The sequence below is a fragment of the Abramis brama genome (assembly GCF_963993115.1).
Source record: "Abramis brama genome assembly, chromosome: 21".
NCBI classification, from domain to species: domain Eukaryota; kingdom Metazoa; phylum Chordata; class Actinopteri; order Cypriniformes; family Leuciscidae; genus Abramis; species Abramis brama.
The window spans coordinates 12,382,836-12,399,577 of NC_139983.1; the positions used below are offsets into that span (position 1 = coordinate 12,382,836).

At 37.3% G+C, this 16,742-nt stretch overlaps 1 protein-coding gene across 2 annotated transcripts in view; it reads right to left on the bottom strand.

Moving 5' to 3' along the window:
- Positions 1 to 4,916: 4,916 nt before the first annotated feature.
- snap25b (synaptosome associated protein 25b) overlaps positions 4,917 to 16,742 on the bottom strand; it is a 45,103-nt gene continuing 33,277 nt past the window's right edge. The window contains exons 5-8 of one of the 2 annotated variants that reach the window (XM_084096469.1): positions 12,245 to 12,362; positions 7,958 to 8,074; positions 6,242 to 6,386; positions 4,917 to 5,770 (exon numbers count right to left, since the gene is read on the bottom strand). In XM_084096469.1, coding sequence (XP_083952595.1) covers positions 5,702 to 5,770; positions 6,242 to 6,386; positions 7,958 to 8,074; positions 12,245 to 12,362 — 449 coding nt within the window. In that variant the 3' untranslated portion in view covers positions 4,917 to 5,701. Of the gene's footprint in view, positions 5,771 to 6,241; positions 6,387 to 7,957; positions 8,075 to 12,244; positions 12,363 to 12,560; positions 12,676 to 16,742 lie in introns of both variants that reach the window. The other variant, XM_084096468.1, reaches the window with a different exon arrangement.

The following is a 16,742-nucleotide window of genomic DNA, read 5'->3' on the forward strand; positions in this document are numbered from 1 at the left end:
ACCTGTATCCACCTCAACAGCAGCACAAGTGTTTTGCAATACAATATGAATACAATGTATTTATTTTTTGATGCAAGTACATAGTAGATAAGGAAACCTGATATAAAGTGTGACCAGATTTTCTTTTTGTGTCCTACAGTATTGATATTTTCAAGTATAATATTTTATAGTTTTTACATTGACATTTTTACCTGCTGCCTGAAATCTGTATCTAAAAAGCTCAGTGCGATACACAAGAATATTCAGCTAGACAAAACTGATGTAGAAACAGACAGTGTCAACTAAAAAGTAGAAAACAATACAATTTGTATAAAACAAATATTTCCATGGTGAAAAATCTAAAAAATTTGACCAGTAGGACTCAAACGATGACAAAAACACTTGTTATTTTGGCGGCATTGGCCAATTTACTGACACAATATCTTTGAAGCATGGATTAAATGTTTTAGGCTGCATTTTGCAGACATGCAATAGAGTTCTGACGTTTCAGCGAACAGTTGTGACAGTTGAACTTACAGTTTAGAGAATGTTACTGTTTTGAGAAATGTGCCAAAGCGATTGAGAAACTGATATTTGTAACTGAAACTGTAATTAAGATGTTAGAAGTTGCCTGGATAACTACTATACTTCCATTTGAACACTAGATGTCAGTCACTAACATGTCTCATGTGCAAACATCACTTGATAAGGTTGGAACTTATGTTTCTTTACATTAAAATAGCATTAGGAATATAGGAATATATATATAATAGGAAAAAATAGCTTATTGAATATGATGCCCTCATTATACCATGATATTTTAGGCACATAATGCTGAATCTTTCTTATTTATTAAACTTTATTAAATGTTTTTCATTTCTATTGGTTAATCCTAAAACGTTATGTTCATTCCCAGAGTAAATTCGATTTTAAACCCCAAATTTAGACCCCCTTATACCTTTTATTCTTAAAATTATTTTGGAGTACCATAGCCTACAGTAAATACTATGGCATAATATGTAAATAGTGTAAGCATTCAGTATCACAGTACAAATAAAAGTACATAGTTTTATATCTGATAATGCTGATTACATAACATCACTCTGCCACGGTACTGCCACAAATCACACACACACACACACACACACACACACACACACACACACACACACACACACACACACACACACATATATATATATATATATACAGTATATATTTAATCACACAAATATAGATAGATAGATAGATAGATAGATAGATAGATAGATAGATAGATAGATAGATAGATAGATAGATAGATAGATAGATAGATAGATAGATAGATAGATAGATAGATAGAACTGTACATTATTGTCCCAGTCATCCCTTTTTCACACCACTTATTGTAGCCTAATTTTATTTTTGCACCTTTCAGTAAAGGGCAAATGGAGACTCTCTCTTTCTCCACTCTCTCCTGCTTTTCTTTATTTCTTTTCTCCTCTGTGTTCTATCCTTTTCCTTTTCTTATGGCCACTTCATGCAAAGACGGAGCTCTACGGTTTTTCAATTCCCGTTTCCCTTCCCCCACACATCCTCGTCTTCCCCATCACTGGTTTGTCAGAGTGAATAAATAAGAATCCCTGGAAGGATGCATTAATACTTCTATAACCTCAGTGTTAATGGTAATGGTTTTGTGTACCATTATTCAAATGATATATGATGTACAAATGCATTCAGAGTATTACAAAAACCCAGTGAGTCAGAGTTGGAGAGCCTTTAGAGTTGCTGTCAGCATTTGTTAATGAGTTGGCAAAACAACGCTGGAGATGGTATGTCTATAGAAGCGTGAACAGGGGATGCGAAATGTAAAGGGGGCGAAGAGGAGGTGGGCTGCCTGGAAGAGAGATGTGCACTTTGAGATGAAGAACAGGCCAGCGGAGGGCTGTGTGACTCAGAAGAGAGGGTGGTGAGAGTGGGTGTAAAATGCTGAATAATGAGACCAAATCATGCACAGTCAAAGAATTGGAGAATTGTCACATCCATCTGCCTCACATGCTAAATAAGGTTATAGGTCACAGGTGAAATTTCATCCTGAGAGAGCAGGAGCATTAAAATAGAAATCACTGACAGAAATTAATTTAAGAATATATAATAAAAAAAAAACGAATTTGCTATTGTATTTAAAGGACCTGTGAAATATTTTCTGGCTTTTAGTCCTTGTGTGATGAGGCCGCCTATATGCATTCATACTTCTAAAAGTTGACCAGATTGACTTTTAGCAGATATACACAAAAATGACTGACAAAATATTGATTCATCTTGCACCTATAGTGCAAGTCAAGATGAATTATAGTGCAGGCTCAGTGCTTGGACCACTTCTCTTCTCCATCTATATGACATCACAAGGATCTGTCATTCAGAAACATGTTTTTCCGATCACTGTTATGCTAGGGTGACCATACGTCCTCTTTTCAAGACATATCTGGCCGGGATTTTGAGATCGCCCAAAATATCCGGGATTCGGCTGTTGCTTTCTCGTCACCATTCATTTTGTTTACATGCACACCTTTTGATTCAATAGGACTGAATTAATTCCGATTGGTGAATCTGAATGTAGTGTTTACATGAACGCTAAACAATGATCGGTTGATGTGCGTTTTAGCATTGCTAAGTAAATTCCTGTGTTTTCGTCTCGATCGGGATCCGTGTGAAGCAGAATGCATGACCTGCAAAGCTGGCACGTACGTGTCAGTGTCAAATAATGTAATAATAATGTAAACATAATGAATGGTGACTGTAGAAAGCAAAAGCCGAATCCTGGGCATTTTGGGCGATCTCGAAATCCTGGCCAGACATGTCCTGGTTAAACAGGACGTATGGTCACCCTATGTTATGCTGACGACACACAACAACCTATCATTCCAACCAGAGGATCCGACAGTAGCTGCTCGCATCTCACCCTGCCTGACAGACATTTCTTGCTGGATGAAGGACTTCAACTAAACCTTGCGGAGACAGAGCTACTTGTGGTCCCGGCCAACCCAACACTACACCACAACTTCTCCATTCAGCTAGGTTCCTCATCCACAACTCCATCAAGGTCAGCCAGGAACCTTGGAGTTGCGATTGATGATCAACTTAACTTCACAGACCATATTGCTAGAACTGCCGGTCTTGCAGATTTGCCTTATACAACATTAGGAGGACGCAGGCAACGCAGATGGTCCCGAGAGAGCCCGGTGGAACCGCAAGAACGATCGTCTGGGGTGGAGCCAAGGCAGAGTCGATAGGTCGATAGGTCAGAAATGTAGTGACGGGATCAGTGGCTGGAGCTGAAGCCTGTGGATCCGCTTGCCTGGGCGAAGTTGGAGACTGGAAGACCCGAGGTTAATCCACACCATGGAGAGATGTCGAAGGAGGAGCCAAAGGACTGAAGGGAACCAGCGGAGGCGGTTTTGGAAGAGGAGGTGGGAGAGGGAGGCTGGGCAAGGAATGGCTTGTGAATCACGGCATGCTCAAGCTCTCTGTCTGCGGTGGGCTCTGGTGTCATATCCGTGCAGCAGGGTGATGGCTAGCTGGGCTCTGGGCTCAGAGTTGTGTGAGGTGGGCTGGACGATGGGGATGGCGTCCGCTTCTGCTTACCCCACTGTAAAAGAGGACCTTTTCAACCCCAAAGCAATGTTAACTTACTGTGCCATGGTCCAGTAGGGAATTCCCTCTTGGCATCAGTAGTCGGAGGTGAGGTGCCTCCACATATTTCTCCAGATCTTTGCCGTCTTGAAAATAAAAAAAAAACAGCCCCTTTTGGCCTCTGAAAACCTCCCACTAGGGCTATATTAATAGCTGCTGCATCCATTTTTAAAGGTCCGTTCTTTTGTCATACTTTGGTTGTTACAAAAGAAAAATAGGGATTTTTTGCAGCAGTATAGTATTAATTTAACAGCACTAAAAACACTAGGAACACTAAGGATCAAAGCAACCAGTACGTAGAACAGACAAATAAACAAGGGAAACTCAGGACTTAAATACAGAGAGGTAAACTAGGAAACACAATGATCAACTTAATTGATGACCTAATTAGATTAACAGGCAAACACAGGGAAACTAGGTCAGGATACACATGGCAAGGAAACAGAAAAGAACCAAACAAAAATACAACGAACAACACATAATCCTGATACTAATATGCTCAGAATTCATCACATCTAATTCTGCCTTCAGGTGTTACCAGAATTATTATAAATACAAGTTTCCTAGTTAAAAATTGGACATGAACGTCCTCTCAAGTTGTATTTACCACTGGGAAGCTTGTCTTGTCGTTAAAGTAGTGCAGCTTTACATATATGAATAATCATTTGAAGCAAAGTGTTTTATACACAGCGAAAATAGCATGTATTTGACCGAAATTCCAGAATCGTCAGAATCTAGATAGCGCTGTGAATGTTTATGTAGTTGTCAAGAATGGGATGCTAAATATCATTTTGGCTTTAATAAGATTTTTTATTTGTTATAAAAAAATATAAATTATTTCTGTATAAAGTTTAATATTTTATTCAAGATATTAAACTCTATTTACTGCATCATGATTATGAATATGATCTGTTTGTTATGGTAGGTATAATGTTTCCAGCCCGTTAATGATGTTACAGTACATTACTGGCAGCTGACTTCAATAACCACGATTGGACAGCCGTCCCTTAACACCTAGTTTGCACGTGCTTGCATTTATCCATGTTGTGTGAGTTGAACCAGTGTGTGTGTACTTGTGTATTTCAGCATTTGGATGTACTTAGTGACGTTGCCAGGCATAATCCATGTAAAGCCTCTGGTTCAAAGAGGATCTTGGTTAGTACAGCGTACAGACATTCTCTCACACTCTTGTGTCAAAACGCTCGCTATTGTCTCTGCTCCGCTTGTGCTGGAAAGATATTAAATCAGATCAAGCAAACGATAGATTTAGGTTTGTTTGTTTTTATTGGCATTTCTTATACTTATTTTACAACAACTGACACATGAATGCAGATGTATAGAAATAAAAAGTGTGGCACTATTGTGATGATGCAGAACTGTGATACTTCAAACCGAATGCATGTACTGACCATGCCCATGCTGTACAGTAATGTCTACACATCGGGAACGACTTGGGTAATAACAAGTGAAAGTGACACGGTGAATACATATATGACCACTTCAGGTGGAATAATCGTTACTGGACACTGTCTAAAGGCGATTACAAAACAGCAGGCTAAGATAAGAAATCAGTCATGTGATCTCCTGCACCTCACAGTCTAATTCGTCTCCTGTCTCGCTACATCTGAATGTGAAGCATGGCTTATATAGAGTAAAACACAGAGCATGGACACACAGATGACTGAAAACTTTTAAGAAATTTCATCCAAAACATGTGTGTATATATATTTAATAAATATACACTTTAAAAAAACCATAAAGAAATCAACACAAAAAAAAAAGAAGAAGAAACTTCACATGTGAGCTCTAGCCATCAAATATGCACTATGTACATTTAACCTTTGGAGAGAAAGATACAGAGTAAATGTGACCATTTACTAGACTATCAGTTAAGACAGACACGCAACGACACTTTCTAGATAGAGCATTGAGGGGGTGATAAGTGCATGTGTGCAAACCGGTCAGGTGAGTACCATGGTAAAAGCACATGTGCACTGTTGCAGGTACAGCGGGGAGGGGGAAAATGAGACAAAGCACTTCTTGTATGGATTTAGCCACTTCCCAACATTTTTGTGGCACGTTGGTTGGCTTCGTCAATCCTGGTTTTGTTGGAATCAGCCTGGAAGACAGAGATAATACAGTAGGTATTTCCTCCAGTGTTATGACAAAGCTGCTTTGTTTTCAAACAGAAACTGGGAGAGTTGACATTAAATTAATTAACCATGATTCGTTTTGTGATTCCAGAGGGTTTTTAGCATTTTAATTAAATTAGATTATTTTAATATATTAACAATGATAATCTTGACTTTCTTTTAAACATTTTTATTAGTTATTGGAATCAGCATGGAAGTCAAAGATAGTTTACAGATACAGTAGGTATTTTCTTCAGTATTTATGATGTAATTATGAAAGAGTTCCACATGTAATACTTATTTCATATGCAAATATGTTAGCCAATCACAGCAGTGGGCGTTTACACTGAAGTTTCACAGCAAACATGCCTCTTCAAACAGAGCGCTCAAATCAGAGGGACTGAGGCTCTTGTGTTAAGTAATAATTTATCCGATATTGAAATGCCATGTCATCTTACCTGGTCCATAATCCTGTCGATTTGACGGTTCTGGGTGTCGATCTCGTTGCCCATGTCGAGAGCCATGTGGCGTAGGTTCCCGATGATACCTCCCACCTGTTCCAAATTCTCGTCCATTTCATTCTCACGTGCATCATTTGTTACCCTTAAGATACACAAAAAACAGTCTGGGTTTACTGAGAGCACTGACTGAGATGGACACAGTATCCTCAGGATGATTTCCACATTAAGGTCACCAGGGAAATCCATTCGGAACCCATTTTCCATCATATTTAGACCGGAAAACATTTAGTTATATTATTTTCTGATGAAAGATTTAAAAAAAAAAAAAAAAAAAATCCCCTGTGAAACAGTATGCACTAATGGTATTATATAAGTAAATATTGTCAATTTTGAATTCATGTTGATCTTATTCTGTCTGATGGATTGCACAGGACAAAAGTTAAACACATACATTATGGATTCTGTCTAGCATGACTAGAACAACTGTCTAAAACCATTAAGGTGTATAATGGATTCTAGCTGAACATCCCATTTTAAGTGCGGACTGACATGGGATATTTTGAGACAGCAGAGCAACAACAGCTCAGTGGTTTTATGAGCATCCCTGATGTGCCTGAAGCTACAGTCTGGCACAAAGCGGACGTCCGTCTTCAACAGACAATTCTAGAGATGCATGTGACTCACTGACAACTGAAGTGTGCTGCACTCACTGCTGATACACTAGACTATATAGATGAAAACAACAACAGTACAATTAGGCTACACTCAGCTTTTGGGACTGACAGACATATTATCTAACATGTCTCTCAAATGGTTTTGTCCACACAGCAGACAGGAGCTAATGATCAATTAGGGTCTGAAAGAACAGGTGACTGTCTAATTCAGTCCCCTTCTCTAATTGTTGGGTGATGCCTGTAACCATAGTGACAAATAACAATAGTAAATTCCGAGACTTTATATTACATTTCAATTTGTATTTCAAACATTTCAGCACACTCCTGCTGCTTTCATCCTCTCAAAAAACTCTCCCGTTTTATTTTTTCATTGTATTCACTAGCATTGCACCTGAAGACTACACTGCACTTTACATACTACATCATATTACTATAATACAGTATTTTTTGTATAATTTTTGTTTTAATCAGCACAAATGTAAGATATTTAAATGTGATCTATTTTTACTTTTAAATAAAATAATAAATTATAATTTTTTCACATTACATTAATGTGAACAAGATATAAACATTATTATTATTGTAGTTTCGGCTAATTGTCATGAAAATAAGGTCACAATGCAAAAAAGTCTTAATGGTTTTAATATATAAAATATCACCCGAATAATTACGTATTAATGATGTAATTTATCATTATTGTTGTTATAATTATTATGCATTATAGTACTGAAAATTGTCAGTAATATAATGCACACACACATATATATATATATATATATATATATATATATCAACATTACATTATATTATATTTATGCATTTGGCAGAAGTTTTTAGCCAAAGCGAATTACATTGCATTCAAGGTACACATTTCACAGTTTACACATTCCCTAGGAATCGAACCCATGACATTGCTCTACTGCTAAAGTACATGAACGGCTAATGACAAATGATATAATTTGTTAAAATATAAGTCATAACCAAGGTCCATTGACTTATACTGTATATATTTGCAGTAATTTTCTTAGAGGTAACTGACCTGCGGATGAATCCTCCGCTGATGGCCATCTGCTCACGTTCATCGACCACACGGGCCGGCTGGCTGGACACCACCCCATCCTGGTTATTACCCCAGGACTGGCCACCGCCTTTCAGTCTGAACAACCACAGGAAGTGAGAGAGAGGGTGAGAAGCAGGATGGTGTGAAGCAACTTTAAACAACTAGACATGCACTGAGAGGAACTACATGCAGATATATATATATATAACACTTAAAACAGGAAATGGTGGTCAGGATTATCTGCATGTTATGGAATTTCATGAATAATTGAACGACACACTAGCGTATCGCTTTCCTGGAACTAACGTACACACGTCACGTACAGTGGGGTATAACAGACAATTACACAGACACTGATGGAGATGTGACAAGTTAATTGGAGGAGGTTCACAACAATTATCAAGGTGAAGAGACAAAGAGAAGCATTCAGAAGTAACATGTTCTCAGTGAGGGTACAGAATAGACCTATTCCAAACGTATAATGTGCATTCATTCAACATTTAGATACAGTTTGTTAGATCTGAAGTTAAATCAATAGACCAATAGAAAAGCTTTTATAATAACAAGTAACATGCATTGCATTCAGGCAGGGAAGGGGAATTAGGCTTTGTTTAGTAACAGTATGCATACAGTAAAGGTCTAAGGCTTTGTTCACACTGCATCCAATTTTCAAATACAATCTTTAGCAAGTGATGAAATCGGATCTGTTTGTTCAGACAGTCGATATCCAGTATATCACTTAAAGGGACAGTTCAACCAAAATGAAAATTGTCACCATTTACTCATCCCCATGTCATTAAAGACCTTTGTGACTTTACAGACTTTCTTTCTTCTGTGGAATACACAAAAAATACTTTCATACTTTGAAACGAGCCTCTGTGTTTTTTGTCCATGTAATTAATGGTACTAAAATTACTAAAACTAGAACTGAAATAAAAATAAATGAAAGCTAAATAGAAATTACTGATAAAATTGCTGACAAAAACTGATAAAAATGACAAAAGCACAACAAAATTACTGAAACTTAAAATAAAATTTAACTGAAAATATAAAAACAAAAGCTAAATTAAAATATTAGTAGGCTATATAAATAATAATAAAAGAACACTGCCACTGATATCTGTGAACTATCCCTTTAAGTGTCACATGATCCCAAGAGAATTTCTTCCACAACTACTAAGAGATGTTGCTAAAATTCACAAGGCCAAGAATATTTTATTATTATTGATGGGTCCACCCTCCGTCAGGCCGTTTGAGAAGCCAAATAAGGAAAAAACAGATTTAACTTTTCTCAAAATGTATGAATTAAATCGGATTTCATACAATATATGAGTGTAATTCGAGTCAAGTTTGTAGAAACTTGATTTCACCTGCAATATAGGATTAAAAAAATATTTTCTGTCTGTCTGAACAAAGCTTAAGCAGCAACTCTCCAAGCAATGCAGGTGATTTCCTATAAGCTGTTACCTTTTATTTCAACCTTTTATGTAAGATAGGGCTGTTTATGTAGATTTTATGGTATGCATTGCCTTATGCCACTGCCATTGTGATTACAGGAGCTGACATGAAATGCTCTGACCAGAGGCAGTGAGACTCAACCATGACCTTAATCCTTACTGACACAGACACAGGTGTGTGTCTTTAAAAATAAGCACAAGTAAAAGGTAAGGTTCTAAGGTAAGCCAAAATCTTCTTTACATTCATCTGCCCATACTTTAAAGTCAACATGAAATCAAAATGGACCTTGTTTACTTTCTTAATACATGTTCTGGTCTAACTGTGCATGATTCATTATTCCAGATGTTTCTTTCTCTTTCATCAAATTGTAATAACTTGCATCACCCTTGAAATTAATTTCTTTTCGGGGACCTCTCATTAAACTACCTGTCATATAAAGACCACTTTTCCCAATCCAATCAGTTCCCGATGCATAAAAATCAAGCACCAGCCCAACATTTTTCCCATTGAATATTCAACACACAAACTTTGTATTAAAAATAAAAATGTAAATTCCCTTTCATGTTGACTTTAAAAGTAGAAAAAAAATACATTAAATGTTCTGTTTGGTTACAATTTGAGTACGTCAACCCCAAATACATAAAAGGAATAACAAATAACATTCATAAATACTTCATCAAACAACTGGCGTTTGGCGATGGCCTGCATTAACACTGATGACCGTTCAAAGCTTTTCAGTCAGTGACAGTTGCTCACATGAGTATTTATGCAGTGCCTGTACCATTATGCAAGAGTTGGTCACACAGAATAGCATTAACATAATATTTGCATCTCATGAAACATAGAATAATGAGAACCAATGTGTGTGCCCACTTGGATATTACTAAAAACGTGAATGTGCTGTGCATTCACATGGTTTAAATGTGCACTATAAGTCATTTTTTCCACCCAACTTTAATAACCAAATTCCCAGTAAGAATTAAACTATTCACATCCCTCAAGCAATATCCATCAATCCAAATAACTATAATAAGCAAAAGAAACAGTGATCTGTTAAACAGTGACTGCCCATTCCCTTAAAACATTATGAATAACCTAACTGATTCATCTCCCTATACAATGTATATAAGAGTATAAATATCTAATCATTTGTTTAAATAAACTTTGCATATGGCATTTTATGAAACAAGGAGTTTTTCTACTCTAAATTCTGATTTGATGAAACATGTTTGACGCTGTAAAATTAGGCAATATCATGCTGTTGTTTCAAATATCAGCAAATGTTCTCTGATAATGACAGTGGCATGTTTCTTTTCTGAATAAATCAGTGTTTTTGAATGGCTCGATTTAATCAATGATTTGGCTGTCTCATAAAGACAGTCACTTTTTTAGTTCCTGGATGAATCACCGTTTTTATACAAATCAGTTGGAAAAATGATTTGATGACTCTCACAAATCGGTTCAGCAAATGATTCAGTGACTCACTCAAAGACAGTCAATTGTTTTGTTCCTGAATGCATCAGTGTGTTGGAATGAATCTGTTGCAAAAATGATTCAATGACTCGCACAAAGCGGTTCAGTAAATGATTCAGTGACTCACTCATAAATAGTCACGAGTTTTTGAACAATCAGTGAATAAATGAAGACAGTCATTCGTCAGAAACCTGCAGAAGGAGTCACTGAAAAATCCGGACAGACACACAAACATTACACTGTAAAAAAAATCTGTAGAAATTACAGTATTACTGGCAGCTGCTTGCCAGTAACTTACTGTAGATTTAAATTTATGTTATTTTCTGGCAACAGTTTGTTCAAAGTAAAATGAACATTAAACATTAACAAGCCTTTATCTTTACAGAATAAAACTAAAATAACAGCCTCATGCAAAGCATTCTGGGAACCAAAATCTGAAGGAAAAAAAACAGAAAAAGGTTGATGAAGATTTCTGGTTCCCAGAATGCTTTGCATTAGGTTGTTATTTTATAGTTTTATTCTGTAAAGACAAAGACTTGTTAATGTTTAATGTTCATTTAACTTTGAACAAACTGTTGCCAGTAAATAACATAAATTTAAATCTACAGTAAGTTACTGGCAAACAGCTGCAAAACTACAGCAATTGTTTTACAGTGTAGTGATAAAAACAATGAAAAGTCCCAGTGCTGATGGACTGTTTATGAGCTAAACCAATGGGGACCAGAACTAACTGTTTTAAAAAATGACTTAAAGTGCACCTTTAATAAGGTACGAATTGCACATAATTAGAAATCAGCTGTACTATAATCAATTACATTGGCCATTTATATTGCCAAGTGAAATTTTCCACCATTTTACCCACATGCAGTGACATGCTTTGCCTTTTAGAGAAAACCTAAAAGAAGCCAGCTCTGCCAGCCTTGAGTAAATAAAGCGTGAATTTCTAATCTGCGGTCCACAAAGTTCATTCAAGGAGTGTGTAATGCTTGCATTTCGGAAAGTAGCACATGCATATTAAGCAAGCACTTAACATTTAAATACAACAGTCCTTGACCAACGGATCAGTGAAGCATGGAAACCAGCATATTTGCGCATTCAGCCGGCAGAGAGCAGGGCCTACAGCTACATCTATGGGTTAACCAGTGGCGCCGCAGACGGACTTAGCTCTACCACCATCCCCATGCACAGAGAAGTAGTCCAGGAAGAGCGCAGTGGGGGTAAAGTCGAAGCTACGGAGCGAGCAAGAGCGAGCGTGCAAATTGGCCACGTGCTTTTATTTCCTATTTGTCGGGTTCAGGCAGGCAAGCAGGCAGGCAGGCAACAGGAACCACCTACTTGTTACATGGACACGGACATATACCACAGAGATTTCCTAGATCCGTCAAATTCTTTTCTGCTTCTTTCATGTCCTTATTGATCTGATCCATTCCCTCTTCGATGCGCTCCAGTTGTTCTGATTTATACATTAGTCAATTATGCCCCCAAAAAGAATTAAAGAGTGCGAAGAAGGAAGAAGGAGAGAAAGAGAAAGGAAAGGTAAGGAGGAAAAGAGGGACAAAAAGAAAGAGAGAGGCTTAAACATTCACAGTGACAAGAGACAGTCAGACAGCAGCAGACAGGTGAAAGCCTTGGACGCTTCACCAGTACCTACTTGTCGCAGGGACATACAAGTCCACAGCATTTGCCTACATCTTTTAAACTTTTCTCAGCTTCCATCATGTCTTTGTTGATATGGTTCATGCCATCTTCAACACGCTCGAGTTGTTCTGGTCAGGACAAAGGGGTGACAGCAATGAAATGAGACTTTTCATCCTGGCAGACAAACGATGATGATAAATGACATCTAAGTTGTCCAGAAACACATCTACTCAAAACGTGAGACATTTGAATGATGCGGCGGGTGGTTAGGTTAGGTCGTGCCGAGAAGATGGTCTATGAGGCGTAGTAGAGCACATCCGCAAAGATTAACTCATGCTCAACTTGACATTTTGTCTCAATTAAATTACAGAAATAATTAAAGAAATTGATCATCCCAAAAAAGTTGTTCCAAACCCATATGACATATTTTCCTCCATAGAACACAAAAGAGGTATTTATTTTTACTGTAATATATATATATATATATATTTTTTTTTTTTTCACATAATGAAAGCAAAAGGGGAATTTTTTCATGGAAGAAAAAAAAATCATACAGGTTTGGAACAACATTTTTGGGTTAACTGTCCGTTTAAAAAGCACCAAGTTTATTCTAATATTTTGTAATAGTGTTGGGTTTAGGGAATTCAGTTGTTGTTGGCATAAAGGCTTGGGATGTGATTACAGGGGTGTGAATTAATGAATTACAAATACTCATGTTACTGTAGGCTAATCAAGTAGTTTTTAACAGAAATTGTACTTTTTTTAAGTAGTTTAAAAATTGTGTACTTTTACTTTTGCTTCAGTGCATTTTAAGTGATGTATCTGTACTTTTCCTCTGCTATTTTTCCTCTGTTTGTGGTCATTACATGTTTGTTTTCATTTTATTTTTATCCATTCACAAATAGCCAGAGTCCCGACTGTGTGAGTAAACAAACATGGCGGACGACAGGCAAGAAGAAAGGGCGATAATAGTGTTTGGACTGCTTTTTACAGAAAATTCGCGGGGGAAGAAAGAAAACGTTTTGGATGAAGTTGTGTTATGCTTTCATCTGCCCCCAGCTCGCTTTCTGATTGGGTATCATTTCGTTCCACGTGACAATCCACAAGGAAAAAAACACCCCACACAGCAGGATTTCTGATCGTAAATATTCAACATGTTGGATATATTTATGATTTGAGATTGGTGCAGCCTTGACGTTCTTTCGAGCAGATTCAATCACTCTGTACACACCTCACACCACAGGAAAATCTGATAAGAATCTGTAGAACCATCAAGATAATCGTGACTTTACCCAAAATTGGCCCGATTATCTTGTAGTGAGTGGGTGCTTTTACTAAATGATCTGTATAGGCTAGCCTATCCACAGGGCCTGAAATTTGGTGCGAGTTTGCAGGTATTGGATACAATGTTAATAACTACCGCAAGTGCTACGTTCATAATGCAAGGAATTCCCAGTCATTTCTTTATCATAAATGCTAAAACTGGCAGAGAGATTGGCTCTTTTTAATCGCTCTCGTTTGAACCCATATCTGGTGTGTGATGACAAACTCTCATATGAGTTTATAAAGGTTTTTGTAGTCTTTGCACTGTTCTGAACATTTATATTTTATGTGCAACAATAGCTTGCCTAGTGATTATTAAGACATTACAACTGATTTTAAATCTATTTAAATGGTGATGAATGAACTGAAAATAACTTTTTCCATCTTTTCATCTCTGTAATAGTCTTTCCGTGTCAAAATTAAAACTGATTCATGATAGATATTCTTCATTCTTTCTGACAAACAACAAAAGACAATGTGAATTACAGTATGAACACTGTTTTCTACATTTTTAAATTGCAGTGTACTGTGTTTCTTATAAGGGAATAGAATCCGCAGCTCAGTGCAAGTAATTTTTACTTTACTTACACTACATGTTTTTGGAAATTGGTAAAAGTAATGGTATTTTTACTTGAGTGTATTTTTTCAGTACTCTTTCCACCCCTGAGTAATATAGCCACCCCTGTCTGAGCTAAATTGGAGGAAAAAAAGTCAGGATGTTTATGAACGTGGCATCATGAGCAGATGCTGAGAAAGAGAGAAGATGATCAGAAACAGAACCGAAATAAAGAGCAAAAGAGAATGAAATATGGAGCATAAGTATTAGTTATTGTGTGGTAAGGGAAAGTAATTTGAAGAATGTAATGGTTGATCATTCATGAGTTGAAATGAACAATTGGCTGAAGGGATAAACATTCCTTTAGGGTTTTAGAAAACTGTAAAATCCCTGGGGGAGCAAAACAGATGTTGCTATTTTATAAAAAATAATAAAAATAAAGATTCATGTTTAAGTGTCTGTTGATCTGCCCTTAATTGAGCTTGTAATTTTATTCTTCTTAGCTAGTTTGCAACTGACATTTTCTAGTGTGAGGTTACTACCTTATACAACTAATTGGGCTTTGCTGCTAATCTCATGAGCAAGAGCAGCGTGACTAAAGAAAGAGGGGAAAGGGGGCGAGAAAGAGACAGTGAGGGACTCATCTCTTCATTAGCTGACAGTGATGTAGAGCATATATTAACTTTTTTGCATGTGGGAGAACACCAGGACTGAGCCAATAATGTGATGGCACACAGATTGTGGCACATCCATCTAGCTGCTTTAGTGCCTTCACCAAACAGCTGAAATTAGCCAGGATGGCCGAGTGGTTTTTGAATGTACATCAAAGGAGCAATCTCGGCATCTTCAACTAGTTCAAAGCGACCAGGATGGCCGAGTGGTTAAAGCGTTGGACTTAAGATCCAATGGACAAATGTCCTCGTGGGTTCAAACCCCACTCCTGGTAACAGTGATCTATTCTAGCAAGAATTAGTTCAAGAAAGCTGCTTAATATTATGAAGATGAAATCAATTTGAATGTATATCAAAGGAGCATTTTCGGCATCTACAACAACCTCAAAGTGACCAGGATGGCCGAGTGGTTAAGGCGTTGGACTTAAGATCCAGTGGACAAATGTCCTCGTGGGTTCAAACCCCAGTCCTGGTAACAATGATCTATTCTAGCAAGAATTAGTTCAAGAATGTTGCTTAATATCATGAAGATGATATAAATTTGAATGTATATCAAAGGAGCATTTTCGGCATCTACAACAACTTCAAAGTGACCAGGATGGCCGAGTGGTTAAGGCGTTGGACTTAAGATCCAATGGACAAATGTCTTCGTGGGTTCAAACCCCACTCCTGGTAACAATGATCTATTCTAGCGAGAATTATAGTTAAAGAATGCTGCTTAATATTATGAAGATTAAATAAATTTGAATGTATATCAAAGGAGCATTTTCGGCATCTACAACAAACTCATAGTGACCAGGATGGCCGAGTGTCGTTGGACTTAAGATCCAATGGACAAATGTCCTCGTGGGTTCAAACCCCACTCCTGGTAACAATGATCTATTCTAGCAAGAATTAGTTCAAGAATGTTGCTTTATATTATGAAGATGAGATAAATTTGAATGTATATCAAAGGAGCATTTTCGGCATCTACAACAACTTCAAAGCGACCAGGATGGCCGAGTGGTTAAGGCGTTGGACTTAAGATCCAATGGACAAATGTCCTCGTGGGTTCAAACCCCACTCCTGGTAACAGTGATCTATTCTAGCAAGATCTATAGTTCAAGAATGTTGCTTAATATTATGAAGATGAGATAAATTTGAATGTATATCAAAGGAGCATTTTCGGCATCTACAACAACTTCAAAGCGACCAGGATGGCCGAGTGGTTAAGGCGTTGGACTTAAGATCCAATGGACAAATGTCCTCGTGGGTTCAAACCCCACTCCTGGTAACAATGATTTATTCTAGCAAGAATTAGTTCAAGAATGTTGCTTAATATTATGAAGATGAAATAAATTTGAATGTATATCAAAGGAGCATTTTCGGCATCTACAACAACTTCAAAGCGACCAGGATGGCCGAGTGGTTAAGGCGTTGGACTTAAGATCCAATGGACAAATGTCCTTGTGGGTTCAAACCCCACTCCTGGTAACAATGATCTATTCTAGCAAGAATTAGTTCAAGAATGTTGCTTAACATTATGAAGATGAGATAAATTTGAATGTATATCAAAGGAGCATTTTCGGCATCTACAACAACCTCAAAGCGACCAGGATGGCCGAGTGGTTAAGGCGTTGGACTTAAGATCCAATGGACAAATGTC